Source organism: Malaclemys terrapin, chromosome 12 (assembly GCF_027887155.1).
Source record: "Malaclemys terrapin pileata isolate rMalTer1 chromosome 12, rMalTer1.hap1, whole genome shotgun sequence".
Classification (NCBI taxonomy): Eukaryota; Metazoa; Chordata; order Testudines; family Emydidae; genus Malaclemys; species Malaclemys terrapin.
The window spans coordinates 19,019,310-19,033,760 of NC_071516.1; the positions used below are offsets into that span (position 1 = coordinate 19,019,310).

A 14,451-nucleotide genomic window follows, 5' to 3' on the forward strand; every position below is an offset into this window, starting at 1 on the left:
GTAGTCGGCTAGCTTGATTATCACTTCAAAAGTTTTTTTTTTTTTCTCTTAATTAATTGGCCTCTCAGAGTTGGTAAGACAACTCCCACCTGTTTATGCTCTCTGTATGTGTGTATATATATCTCCTCATTATATGTTCCATTCTATATGCATCCGAAGAAGTGGGCTGTAGTCCACGAAAGCTTATGCTCTAATAAATTTGTTAGTCTCTAAGGTGCCACAAGTACTCCTGTTCTTCTTTTTGCGGATACAGACTAACACGGCTGTTACTCTGAAACTTGTCAAATACTGTGTTTCCTCCTGTATCTTTTGACTCACTGTCAGTCCTTTCTCACAAGAGAAGTTTAAATAGAGGTTAACTTTTTCTTGACCATAAAAAATTCCTCTTAAAGATCTTAATCAAACACAAAAATTGAGTCCAAGAATAAAAATGTTAATAAATTCAAAATTTATAATAGGTCCTTTGAAGATCTCAAACCTATTACCTAATTTTTCAGTGGGGAACAGATAATGCTTAAAATCCTGGTTGGAGGCTTCATTTGTTGGTGGTTGGTTAGTTTGTTTTTCTTATGGGAGAAAGAAGGCTGACTTGATGGGTGTTCATTGAAGCAAGCTGGTCAAGCTGTTTTTTGAGGCTGAATCTCTCTTCCCAATCCCTTCACATTTTTGCTTGGTTTTCACAGGATACAGGGATCAACAGGGATCTTGTGTTGTTAAAAAATCATGTTTGAAAAAGTTTTGAAATCTTGAAAGACACGTGCTGTAAAAGTACAAATATTACTATTTTGGGGGCATATTTATAATATATCTTGGGGACCAAAGAGACAAGTGAAATTTTCCTAGATCAAAAATGTCAAAGGTTTATTGAAATAAAGGGAAGAAAATCTGGATTGCTCATTTACCTCATATTAATTTGTGGCTCCTATATTCCCCTCCTTCAGCTTTGTAGCCTCTGGTTCCCACTGTGTTACTTGACCTATTGCCATCAAGAATTACAAATATTGTTGTATCTTTGCTTCTTAAATTTAAGGTATAACCCTAGTAAAGAACTGTTCACTGCTAAGCTTCATCACTGTATCCTGTATGCTTCAGAATTACTCATGAAAACAAGAAAAGTTTATTTTAAATTTAAACCTGAGTGTAAGCTGAGAGCTTTCTAACAGCATGTATGGGCATTGCATAGCTATGTCCCAGCTACCAGTTTTATCAACTACTTGTTGAAAAGCGATTGAGAAATAGTGCTCTATTCAGTGAAACAGTAAAGAAATGCAGACTGCAGAGCTATGTAAGTCTTGATTGGATGCATTTTCAGCAAACATTTCAGGAAGTATATTATGGACTCTTTAATTGTGTTATTGTATTTGTTATAGATCCTGGCTCTGCCGAACGCACAGCACAAAAGAGGAAGTTTCCCAGCCCTCCACACTCTTCCAATGGCCACTCCCCCCAAGATGCATCTACAAGCCCTATTAAAAAGAAAAAGAAACCTGGCCTATTGAACAGTAACAATAAAGAGCAGGTAATGGAACTCATTGTCTTAATGTGATAGTAGCACATGAAATAATTAAGGATGTAATGAGAATGGATCTGGAGCGTTCTCCTCTTTACTCAGTTTCATATTGTACTGCAGATCTCCATTAGCTGATTGTGGTGAATGGACAAGATAGCTTAATAGGCCTTTGTCTTCCCTAATATCTGTGAAAACAAGGGGCACTCTGTGAAGCCAAAACATAGGAAATTTAAACTAAATCAAATGAAATGCTACTTTTCTTAGCATATTGCCAACATGTGAACTTCTGAGCAAAAGAAGTTATTGAGGAATATATTCTCAATTATATTAATTAATTTAGCTAGATCTTTTAAAAGGACAAAATTTATTCATAACAGTATTTGTCATCATTAATATGGAAATAGTATCAGGAAAATCAAAACTCAGGTCTGAGAAGGATTTCCCCTCCCCCTTACCCCTGTTACAAGCATTAACAAGTATCTATGTGCTTTATAAGTACCTGATGGTGAATTTTTCCCCTGAATCACTGGATAGTGGCCATTGCCTAAATCAAACCAGATGAATCAAAGGGTCACACTCCTTATGGGTATTTTTATTTTCTGTGTCCAGGTGAAATTACAGGTGCACAATATAATACTGTTCAGAGTTTACCTGACCTGCTGGAACAAATTCAGAAGCTGGTTTGAGCACCCTCTGAAAAACTGGGCTTCTGTGCACTATCTCCTTATTAAAGTTCCATTAAGGCTGTCAATTAATCGCAGTTAAGTCAAGCGATTAACGGAAAACAAATTAACTAGATTTAAAAAATTAATCGTGATCACAGTTTTAATCACATTGTTAAAAAATAAGAGAATAGCAATTTAAATTTATTATAAATATTTTTGGATGTTTTTCTACATTTTCAAATATATTGATTTCATTTGCAACACAGAATACTATTTTTTATTACAAATATTTGGACTGTAAAAAAGATAAAAGAAATAGGATTTTTCAATTCACGTCATACTAGTATTATAGTGCAATCTCTTTATTGTGAAAATGTAACTTTATTTTTTACATAACTGCACTCAAAAACAAAACAATGTAAAACTTCAGAGCCTACAAGTCCACTCAATCCTACTTATTGTTCAGCCAATCGCTAAGACAAACAAGTTTGTTTACATGTGTGGGAGATAATGTTGCCTGCTTCTTATTTACAGTGTCACCTGAAAGTGAAAACAGGCATTCTCGTGGCACTGTTGTAGCTAGCGTTGCAAGATATTTATGTGCCAGATATGCCAAACATTTGTATGCCCCTTCATGCTTCTACCACCATTCCAGGGGACATGCTTCCATGCAGATGACGCTTATTTGTGTTAGGGCAATCTTGGATGATGACCCAACATATGTTGTTTGATTTAAGAACACTTTCACCGCAGATTTGACAAAACACAAAGAAGGTACCAATATGAGACTTCTAAAGATAGCTACAGCACTCAATCCAAGGTTTAAGACTCTCAAGTGCCTTCCAAAATCTGAGAGGTCTGAGGTGTGGAACATACTGTCAGAAGTCTTAAAAGAGCAACTCCAATGTGGAAACTACAGAACATGAACCACCAAAAAAAGAATATAAACCTTTTGTTTGTGGCATCTGACTCAGATGATGAAAATGAATGTGCAATGACCCACACTGATTTGAATAATTATCGAGCAGAACCCGTCATCAGTACTGTACACTTTGTATTCTGCGTTGTAACTGAAATCAATATATTTGAAAATATAGAGAAAACACAAAAATATTTAAATAAATAGTATTCTGTTGTTGTTTAACAGTGTGATTTAAAATTGCAATTAATCAGGGCAATTTTTTAAAATCTTGCGATTGATCATGGTTAATTTTTTTAGTCATTTGACAGCCCTAAATTCCATTTTAAATATTAAATGCTTTATTTTTTAATTTTTACTTTCTCATGCCAAAGAATCACTTCGCATTATCTGCAAGCAACTAATGAGAATTTTTTTTCTAAAGCAGTTGAGTCCAAAAGCCATCCTGAAATTAATGGGCATTCTTGATTTCTTTCGTGTTTTTGATAAGACAAAACTGGGGGTTTGTAGTGAATCTGTTGGCCTTATTGCTGAGCCACTCTGAAAGTGGACTGTTTACCATGTAAATTGACCGCCTGTCGTATTAACCCTTAAAGGTAATCTGAAGACTGGTGTAGAAATTTGTTTTATACCATTTTTGGTATGTACAAAGAAATGTACAATGAAAGCTGAGAGTGTGTTGAATTTTAAGTGGTCCTTTTCAGCGTGATGCCAATGTGTGTTAAAATAAAATCTATGGAATATTCTGTTTTTCTAAAAGATACATGCTAGGAAAGTGTTGTGGCCTGTGTTACGCAGGAGGTCACACTAAATGATCCTAGTGGTCCCTTCTGGCCGTGAGATCTATGAATCTGTAACCAAAGAGTTATGGAGTCAGAGAATATGTATAAAACATGTTGAAAAATTAGAATTCTTAACTAGACAGTTATCACATAAGCCTTCTTGGCTGCAGCTCATTTTCCTAACTAGCAATAACTCTTTTTCACACAACTGGGTAAAGCATCATATTGATTTCTCCAAATCCATTTGTAAATATTACTGTAGTTTTCTTTAGTTTTCTATTTTATTAGTCATCTCATGTTAACTTAATATAAATACAGACTTCAGGCAATAAGCCCTTTTTAAAACCAAGAGACTATCTACTCGAGCCTGACTTGACTAGCTGGGAGAGCATGGGGAGCTGCTGCTGCAACTCATAGAGAAAACAAAGTTTTACTACTTTGTTCAATGCTGAATTTTAATGTATCAGAACATTTTGCTATGGTCAGAAACCAAGTGTGAGGATGTCCTTTTTTAGGCAAATGAATCTGTCACTTTCAGTCCTTCAGGCCCTTTTTTTGAGCCCCATGAATGTATCTCGCTGGTCAGCTCAGCTGCTCAGCCTGGCTCAAAGGAAGTGAGGTGATGAATGTTTAAAAGACACCAGCACCATCATGCGAACATTTAGTTGCCCATGACTTCTAGGAAACTGAAACTCTTTTATTTAGAAACAGTTATGACCATTTTCATATGTCTTCCTCCGGTGTGGATTTCTAAGGAAGTTTTTATGAAAACAGTATCTTTGCTTAGGAAATTTATCTGCTGCTTATTCCCCAAGTGAAGTCATAAGATATTTGAAATTATGTTGGGAATTTGCACTGATTTCAACTGCTGGTGGTCTGTACTCAGAGTAGCTGGATGGGTGAAAACCCCAAGTGTACACTAGAAAAACTGTAATTTGCAGCCATGCATCCTTGCTCAAGTACTGGGTATGTTTTAGCAGTGCAAATTACAGCTTTCCTTTTTGCACTTGGGGTTTTCACTCTCACAGCTACATCTGTAGTTTGTTACAATTTCAACAACTGATAGCCAATTCCTAGTATATATAAGGCCTTATACAGTATCTCTAATCCCACATGATTTCAGAAGTCTTTACTAGTATATGTATTACATATGCATAACCTTTAATGTTATATTACTATAAATAAAAGCATGCGAGCAGGGGGATCCACTTCATCCATCTCTATAGTGGAAACACACAGTACCTGTTTAGCAGTGCAGAGCAGTGCTGCATATCACTTAAGGATAGAAAGAGATGAGTACTACCAGATGTAATTGAAATCTCAGGTGAACATAATATCAGCCAAACTGGAACTTGACTATGATAGTATTGTTAAAACCCCTACTCTTGCCAAAAGTGCTGTGGGATATTTAGAGGCTAAAAGTGATCTGGAAAAAAAGCAGCTTCAGCTGGAATGACATAGAGGGAAGAGTATTGCTTCCTGCACCACCTACTTTGTCCTCTATTCAGCTATGTAGCTTTAGAAATCTAACAAGATCACAATCTGAGTTGATGAGACTGATGGACTTCATGATATTAGTCATGTCCAGAGCAGCCAGTTATGATGCCACAATATTATGGTTTGACGTTAAATGAGGAATAATAGTAAATAAACTCTGTTTAAAATTAGGATAACTTTTTTCAAATTATTCCTAATAATTAATGAAGGTGGAAAAGAATAGAAAATTAAGTGCCATCAGTGGGATAATTCCTAATGGAATATTCTTTTCAATTTTCCAGGGAGTGTTAGCAGCTCTTCAACAAAGGACTAGTACATTTAGGGTGCCTGGGGTCAGTTTGGCTCTACCAGGCATGCTTTTTGAAATGCTGTTGATGATAATTTTGCTCTGGCCTTTCATTTATAGTTAAGGGGAGTTTTGTGCAAACAGTTCTCAGCAACAGTGCAAATTCCTACTGTAGGCAAAGCTGTGGAGACTGCAAGTCTTAGCTTGCACTGCTCCCTATTGGGGAACCTATCACCTTTACAGGGCACATCTCTGTATTGAATATGAGGGTATCTACAAGTCTTGTTACTGGATTATGTCTCCTACACACTGTATCCTTGTTTCCCCCTATCTCCCCAATTTGTATTCAGTGAGAGTCACTAGTGTGCATATCAGTACAGAGTAAACCTATTTACAAATATCCATTCTGCATTTAATGAGATAATGTACCTGCACAAATGCTAAATGAGCTCTGTAAACTGCTGTTTGTTTTTTATTATGAATATTGTTATTTTTTTATTACTTATTTGAAAATACAGATTTGTTTTGAAACCAAACCTGTCTTTCTTGCCTACATTTCAGTCAGAACTAAGACATGGTCCGTTTTACTATATGAAGCAGCCACTCACCACAGACCCTGTTGATGTTGTACCACAGGATGGACGGAATGATTTCTATTGCTGGGTTTGTCATCGGGAAGGCCAAGTCCTCTGCTGTGAACTCTGTCCTCGGGTTTATCATGCTAAGTGTCTGAAACTGACAGCGGAACCAGAGGGTGATTGGTTTTGCCCAGAATGTGAGGTTAGTTTGATATAAGGACCTGTGTATGTGTCTCTTGTTCTTGAGATTCGAGGAAAATTGTCACAGAACCAGAATTAGTTTTCCTTTTACTCTGTTTGGACTTTTGTTATTGTGACTGCACCTTGGAAAAGGTAGTAGAAGGGGTAGTACAGAGACCCTTCTGTTGTCTTGGGTATCTAGATAACATTTGTTTTCTAACCCTGAATCTTCAACTTCCTTTGTTTTCCCATCTGGAGAGAACGCTATATTGCAAAGAATGATCACTTTGTCAAGAACCTCTAATTCTGCAATGTTTGGCTAATTTAACTTGTGCTCCTTCTGTTAGTGAGCAGATCAGCTCTACGGGAATGCGTAAAAAATTGCTCTGTAGGGCCTACAGAACAGTGGGTATTAATATTATTTCTTGAGAGGAATAAGTAAATATTTACCCATACATTTTCAGTGATTCTTGGGAACAGAACTGCACATTGTCTCATTATTTCAAGATTCGTAAATCCCACATACCGATTTGAGTATTTATTGGATTAGGCCTAGATAATTTTCTCAATTATTCATATCATAATTCCATAGTCAAATTTGGGAATTGAAGTACTCCATATTCACTTTAATAATAATAATAATAATAATGTAGTAGAAAATGGATATAATTTTCTTGACTTTTTAAAAAGTTTTATAATATATTCATATTATATACTGAGTAAAAGAAATATCTGAGGAATAAGTTATATTTGTTGTGTTACGCTATCAGCACTGTTGTATTTTCATAGGATAGCTATTACCACCCACTTGAATAATGAAGGGACATTTTAATGTAAAATAGTCATGAAAAACAGTCATCAATAAATGTTTTCTGATTAAATATTTGTAATTTTAATTTGTAGAAAATTACTGTAGCAGAATGCATAGAAACGCAGAGTAAAGCTATGACAATGCTCACCATTGAACAGCTATCATACTTGCTCAAGTTTGCACTACAGAAAATGAAACAGCCAGGGGTAAGGAAAATATTTTTTACATTAGACTCGCATGTATAATTTAATGCTATATAGTTTGTTTCCTTTTGTTGATCTTGGTCATGGCATAGCTTATTGTATATTTGATCTCGAGCTAGTTAGTTGCCCACATATATCTGTAGTTGTTGATGGCAAACAGCAATGTAATTTATTATTGTGCTGCGTAATCTGTTGGTATGCATGTAAAATGAAAGGTTTCCTGGTATCAGTGTAGACCGCATCAGTGTTAGCACAGCTTTGGATGATAACGCTGTTCTTCTGCTTAATTATTTTATTTGTAGTCTTTGATATTCACGGTAGAGTCTGAATGATCAAAAACCTCACACTGTGTGTAAGGGGTAGGCCCAATTTTATAGATCATTTTATAGATGGAGAAACTGAGGCTCAGAATGTTTAGGTGACTGTTCCCATATCACCTAGGAAACCTGTGATAGAAATGGGTGCAGAACCTAGATCTCATGAGTCCCAGTCAAGTTCAGCAGGCTAAAGTTTTACTGTTGCTGTATGAGATTCAGGGATTAATTGAGGAATAAATTTAAGAATTAAGCTAGCAGTTTAACAATATTTAGAGTAGATATAATGAATAATAAATAGAAAATAAAAGTCAACACTTCCCCACTCAACAAAGGTCAATGAGAAATTTTCCTTGGTGTGTTGAGGTCCTAAGCCACGAATTTCTACACAGTCAAAGCTTGCTGCTTCTTTTTTTAGCAGCAAAATTGTGCGCTTGAATGTTTCTCCAGGGCTAGAGGGAAGGAATCCTTTCTATCTATTCACTAGCGGCATTGCTGCTAGATGGCTACAACTGTAGCTAGAGACGTGGCCTAACCACAAAGTTGCATTGATTTAATTAAAAGGGTGGTGGTACGTTGGTTTATACCTGCTTTGTATTGGTTTAATTTGCAACTTTTCTTTATGTGTGCAAGATAAATTTAGGGTCTAGAGTAGTCTCTACAGAGGCATGTTTCTACACAATCTTGCACTTGTTTAGTTAAACCAGTGTGAATCCCTGTGTGGACAGACGTGTATTAGTTTAAAACTTTTATCAGTTTAGCTTGCTCCTGTAAATTTACAGAGGAAGCTGAGATGGGGGGGAGGGGTATGGAGCAGAAGGTGACTCCATGTCATGCTTAATCTTTGCCTGATCCTGGGGTCTGGCCAGGGGATTATTCAGAAACTGACAGAAGTCAGAGCAGCTTTAGAATTGTGCTTGGCTGCCTTTGGCTCCAGGGAGCTACTCTAACAGCCAGAGATTACTAAATTGCAAGTGTGGTCCAGCCATGCTCCCATTTTCCCAGCAATTTCTTCTGTTCTGTGCCAGCAGTACACCACCTGCTGATGGAATCCTCAGAAGGCTGGTTAAGATGGCTCTGATATGCAGGAGTCTGTCTCGGCGTCTGTCTTAGTTTTGTCCCTCCATTGCTGTAGGTCTGGAACTTTTAGGAGGATTCAGTTGTCACCTTCATCCCACTCTCCCTCTGTAAGCCTGTGTGGACTTCAAGGACTAGTGATAAAGAAGTAAATCTGGCTAGGATCTTCTAGATGATTTGTGAAGGATTGTTTCAAATCCTTTGTTAATAAACTGCCTTCCATTCCCATTCCTACACAGATGATACTATAGAGACAGAAACTCAGAAAATGACTCTGGGTCCACAGTATTACAGTAAGAAGTAATGTTATGAAAACAAGAGTTTGAGTCATTGGCTTTTACCAATTCTGATCTCTTTTATATAAATACTTAAGCAAAATAGTAACAGCAGTTTCTAGGAAGACCAGCATCTTGAGTATTTTTGAGTTTTGTCCTTTGAAAATCTTCTAACTCTGGTATTGTAAATCTTGTGCTATTATAATGAGCTATTAGAAATTCTAACTGCTGCTTTTCAGAAGCAAAGTTGCATTGTTTGTTTACAAAAGAGTATGCCAAGAATTATTATCTATGTGAAAATGCAGTTAGAAAGATGTTGCTTAATGAATATATTTGGGGTATTTCCTCCTTCAGGCTTGTGACTAACACCTGTCAATCAAGATATCATAGTATTTTTAAATTGAAGCTGATTATCTCTGGAGTATTATAGTCCATATATTCTAGAAAAATATGGTACTATGTGCCTTTTTTTACAACAAAATTCTTTCTTTCTTTCTCTCTCTCTTCCTGCCCCCACCACACACCTCTACCTCTATATATATCCTAATCAGGATGATCCAATCTAGAGATTTTTGCCCTTATTAAACAGAATTCACTTTAAAATAAAATGTTATTTTGTACCTGACAAAATTCTCCTATTGGTTCCCTGTTCCTGTAATTCAGTCACAGGAAACCAGTTGGTTCATGAAATAATTCAAGGTAACGCAAATCTGTCTGAATTTCTCCCTCTTCCCTGCAAACTAGGATAAAATTTGGCAGATGGAGACATACAGAGCCAGCAAGTTTCTGAGGGATTTTGTGGGACTGTGAGGTTGAAGTGGGCTAGCTGTAAACAGCATCTAATAAGGGAGAATTAAAACAGTTCTGCTTTGCTAAGCCATCTTTGATAAAGGTATTTTGAGGAGAAATGAGGCACTGTCAGAGTGTGTGTGTCAGAAAGACCAGAAATCCTTCAGGTATCTCAGTTGAGCAGAATTACTGTCGTAGTTGTGCAACAATCTTTATATTGGGTTAAATTTGTTTCTTCCCCCATTAAGTGGTTTGTACTATACATAACATCAGTCTATCCAAAAAAAGCCTGATGGAAAAATATAATGTCAGATACTTCCTAATTGTTTTTAGAAAAGCATAAATTGGAGGCCTTATGCTCTTATAGCTGTTTCTAAAAAATGATTTAAATCCAGGCCTGTGGCTACCAGAGGCTGAACATACCATGAAATGAACCCTTTCAGCCCATTCTGTTCTGTTGTAGCCTTTTTCTTCTTCATTAATTGTATTATCAGTAGTTCCAAAGAAGGACTTTTGCTCAGACCTCCCAGTTGTAAGTAGGTTTAGGACAGGAATTGCAGATGTTGGGCTGGTGAAGCTGTTTGGTATTGGTAATGTGTGGTTTGCTTGTTTTTTTCCTTTTTAACAGACAGAGCCATTTCAAAAGCCAGTTTCACTGGATCAACACCCAGATTATGCAGAATATATCTTTCATCCAATGGACCTTTGTACATTAGAAAAGGTTGGTTTGCAGCAAGGGGAAGAAGCTTTATTTTAAAATTCAGTTACTTTAGTTGGGAGTGTTTTAGTTTTTTATACTGTTTATAAGTATTTTGGTACTGATTTGCGTTAATAATACCTGTTTCTAAAATCAGTGTAATACCATTTTAATGTTTAATCCTCCTGCTCTTACTGAGTCCTGGACTCACTTTTATGGGTAAATCTGCAAATAGTCTTTACTGTACCTGAGCTCAGCTTGTTCCCAGAGGAGAAAGAAGGCTGCCAAGGAATCAGTCATGACCCCCTGATTCTCAGTCAGTTGGCTCCATCATAAGTTAAAGTTTCAGAAGTTCAGCTTTAATTTATGCCACAGAGGTGAGATTCCTCAAGGTTTTTACACCAGTGTAGAATTGAACATGGCAGAGTCCGCTCCACCATGCCCTTTATTTGCCATTACACACTCCCTCCCTTCCTGTTGGTAGTAGAATGGAGTGAGGTAGTGGTTTTCTGGCTCAGAGGGTGGTAGATCTACCTCCAACTATTTTCTTTTGGCAGACATTTCCCCCTATACATGGTGAATTCTCCAGCACACATCTCGGTCTGCTTTAATTTCACTTTGTACCATGCGTAGACCAGGGAATCCAAACCATTGTATTGTATTAGGTATGCTATAACATGGCCCCTATCTTTTAAAACTCTCTTGACCCATTAACCCAGTAATTGCAGGTAATGTAAAGTGAAAATGGGGGAGTAGAGGAAACTGGAGACTGAATTTTCTGCATACAGATGTATACCATATACACGTCATACCAGGGAATTACCCATTTTTTAAAAATTTGAAAGAATTATTGAATGCCTCCTATACATTTTTTTAATTATGTGAAGTACATTTTGATAGTGAATGTACTTTTGGAGTAGTAAAAAATTACATGGGGTATATTCTGATTCTGAAAACAGTTCTTGCATATATAACAACCATATGATTAATTGTGTGCACTAACATTTATTAATTTGGTGGTTGATAGGAAAAATAGTTTAAAAAAGGGGATGTCCTTTACATTGGAAAATGATCTCTGCTTCCTCATATATTTCTGATGTTCTTCTTTGCAGAATGTTAAAAAGAAAATGTATGGTTGCACTGAAGCATTTTTGGCTGATGCCAAATGGATTTTGCACAATTGCATTATTTACAATGGGGGTAAGTGTGTGCTTGCTTCCAGGAAATTAAAATTGTGAAAAGAACTGTAATAGTAGAGCCGTTTCTAGATTCATAGTTGGTGAATGCTGAAAATATCTACCTATTAATTACTCTAGTGCCTAAAGAAATAGAGTATGTTTGGAGAACTGTCACAGGCGCAAAGCTGCCTGTGTTCATCTCACCAACGGTCCTAACTTTAAAATGTGTGGTCTTCAGTGGCATGCAGAATGGGGAGTGCTTTGTAAAAGCCTTATTTGAGGAAACTATATATCATGTATCTGTTAAAAGAAGCGCCTCAACAATACAGTTGCACTGCTATTTAACAACCTCCATGCAAATGCAGGAACAGACGAGAGAGAATTCCAGACTGAAACTTGACTCTGAGTGATACCCCTCAGAATCATCCCAATGCAAACTGACTGGGAAGGGGTGTTAAGAGAAAATCTTTCACATAGCTATTGCCATGTTATGCATGGGATTAAAGAGGAAATGATAGTTTATTGCTTTCACAAGCACTACATTTATACAGACTTTAAAATGCTTTTTTAGATGTTTTTCCTTTCAAATGGATCTCATTTACCTGAATATTGAACTTTTTTAGAAAGAAAATGTAAATTTTAATCTAATTTTAGGACAACAATCATTTTAGTTGATCCTCTTTCCTTGTCGTTCCCTTAGGAAATCACAAATTGACACAAACAGCAAAAGTCATAATCAAAATCTGTGAACATGAGGTACGTGTTCCCCAGTTAATTTAATTTTTCTGGCTCTATCAATTAAAATGTAAAGGACATTTTTATAGATTCATGTGTGAAGTATAAAATGTTTTATTTAATCAGAGTTTCAGTCTTTAAGTATGATAGTCTTAAACTTGCTGGATTAAATTTGCTAGTCTTAAACTTGCTAGTCAGATGTGTAAATGGTCATTTGCAATTGCATTAATGCAGTGGCAGTTCTGAAAGTCTGGGCCTGAGCATTTGGCACTAGAAAGTTAAAACTGACTTTTGTAAACGTAATTTATTTGACCCATAGCAGCTGCAAATTGTCTAATGATCTGACCTTTTGTATCGAAACTCACCGATTTCTACACCTCTGGGTCATCCCATAAGTGCCCCCAATTCTTATAAAGAAGTTCTGAAAATTTGGTGATTCTGAATAATACAAATTAAAAGCGTGGTGGCTGATCTTCTTGTAATTCTCCATTTGTTTATTTAAAAAAACCTTTTACATGAGGAATAAAATATTTTATATGTGATTATGAATGAAGTGTCTTCTCTCCTTCTCAAACTAAGATTTTATTTTTGTCACTGAGACACAACAGTTATAAAATATAATCTAAATTGTGATCTATTATGTGATCATTTATTTTACCAACAATAGGATACACCTATGATGGGTAGAGAAGTATTACATTTTACTTTAACAATGGTAAATTTTTCATCATTTTAGTTTAAAAAAGAAGTATATGCAGCTTAATCATGCTGATTCATCTGTCCTGAATAATACCTCATCAGAATCCTTCAGTGTATCTTTCACATGTAAAATGTTCTGTCTGATGTTCCCAACAACCAAATATGGGGAAGAGCAAATGCTTCTCAAAACCATGTTGTAATGACTTGGCAAAAAGTATAATTATCTACAAAGTGATCTGTGGCTGCACATTTTCCTCCTAGTGATAGCAGGATCCTAGACAGAATAGAATAATAATGTTTTAATCACAGCTTAGATTGTTTTGAACTCTGCAGTAGCTGTTCACTTTCTTGTTGCAGATGAATGAAATCGAAGTGTGTCCAGAATGTTATTTAGCTGCTTGCCAAAAACGAGAGAACTGGTTTTGTGAGCCTTGTGTAAGTCAAAGATTTTTGTAGTTTAACACTTTTCTTAAGCAAAAAAGTTACCATTAAATGTGTATGAATATATTGTTTCTTGTGCCCCTCATTTTAAATCAGTGAGTGGTTATGGATCTGGACCAAGGGAAAAAGTTTAAAAAGCTGCTTATTGTGGCTGCAATGGATATGAAAAGTCAAAAGTTGAGTTACTTAGTGTGCTCTTTTGCACATCGATGGTCTTCATGGTGAGTCCAAATGGATTTCTCGGTTCTGGGGAACAAACACGGAAGTTAGGGATTTTGCTAAACATATCTTAATGTTATCAGAGTGTTTGACTGTTGTACTGTGCACTGTTACAAAGGATATGTACAGTCTGATGATTACAGGTGGTGTTGACATCTAGTACTGGATGATGGAAGCGTTTTAAAATTTACTTGTCTCCTGCTTATTTCCCGGGCCCCCAAAGAAAATATCCTTATTCTTAGGTCATCTGTGCTTACATGTGACACTTGGAAGCAGGGTAGGATTTTTAATATGTGAATGTGCATTTCTGGGCTTGAAAATGTAGCTTGCACATCTTCTGATGATGACATTTTAAATATCATACCAGGTATGCATAACCTATAACAGACATATATTAAGACACAACTTCTCAAGCAGAAACCGATAATCCAAGAGCCTGACCCTTCAAGCCGTCTGCATGCAGAAGTCTCCTGGCTTCAGGGGAAATGAGAGCTTGCAAGACCAGGCTCATACTTAGACAGAGTGCAACAAACATTTAGGACAGGGAAAGGGAAAAAGAAAGCTATCAGAACATCCAATTTGAATATGTAGAAGTG

General features: G+C 36.3%; 1 protein-coding gene across 7 annotated transcripts in view; it reads left to right on the forward strand.

Moving 5' to 3' along the window:
* The window catches only part of ZMYND8 (zinc finger MYND-type containing 8), a 107,383-nt gene that overhangs the window by 38,274 nt on the left and 54,658 nt on the right, over nucleotides 1–14,451 (forward strand). For 6 of the 7 annotated variants that reach the window (XM_054045305.1, XM_054045308.1, XM_054045309.1 and 3 more), the window contains 7 exons: nucleotides 1,371–1,519; nucleotides 6,221–6,439; nucleotides 7,321–7,434; nucleotides 10,515–10,607; nucleotides 11,696–11,783; nucleotides 12,462–12,517; nucleotides 13,553–13,630. In XM_054045305.1, coding sequence (XP_053901280.1) covers nucleotides 1,371–1,519; nucleotides 6,221–6,439; nucleotides 7,321–7,434; nucleotides 10,515–10,607; nucleotides 11,696–11,783; nucleotides 12,462–12,517; nucleotides 13,553–13,630 — 797 coding nt within the window. The remainder of the gene's footprint in view (nucleotides 1–1,370; nucleotides 1,520–6,220; nucleotides 6,440–7,320; nucleotides 7,435–10,514; nucleotides 10,608–11,695; nucleotides 11,784–12,461; nucleotides 12,518–13,552; nucleotides 13,631–14,451) is intronic. The other variant, XM_054045306.1, reaches the window with a different exon arrangement.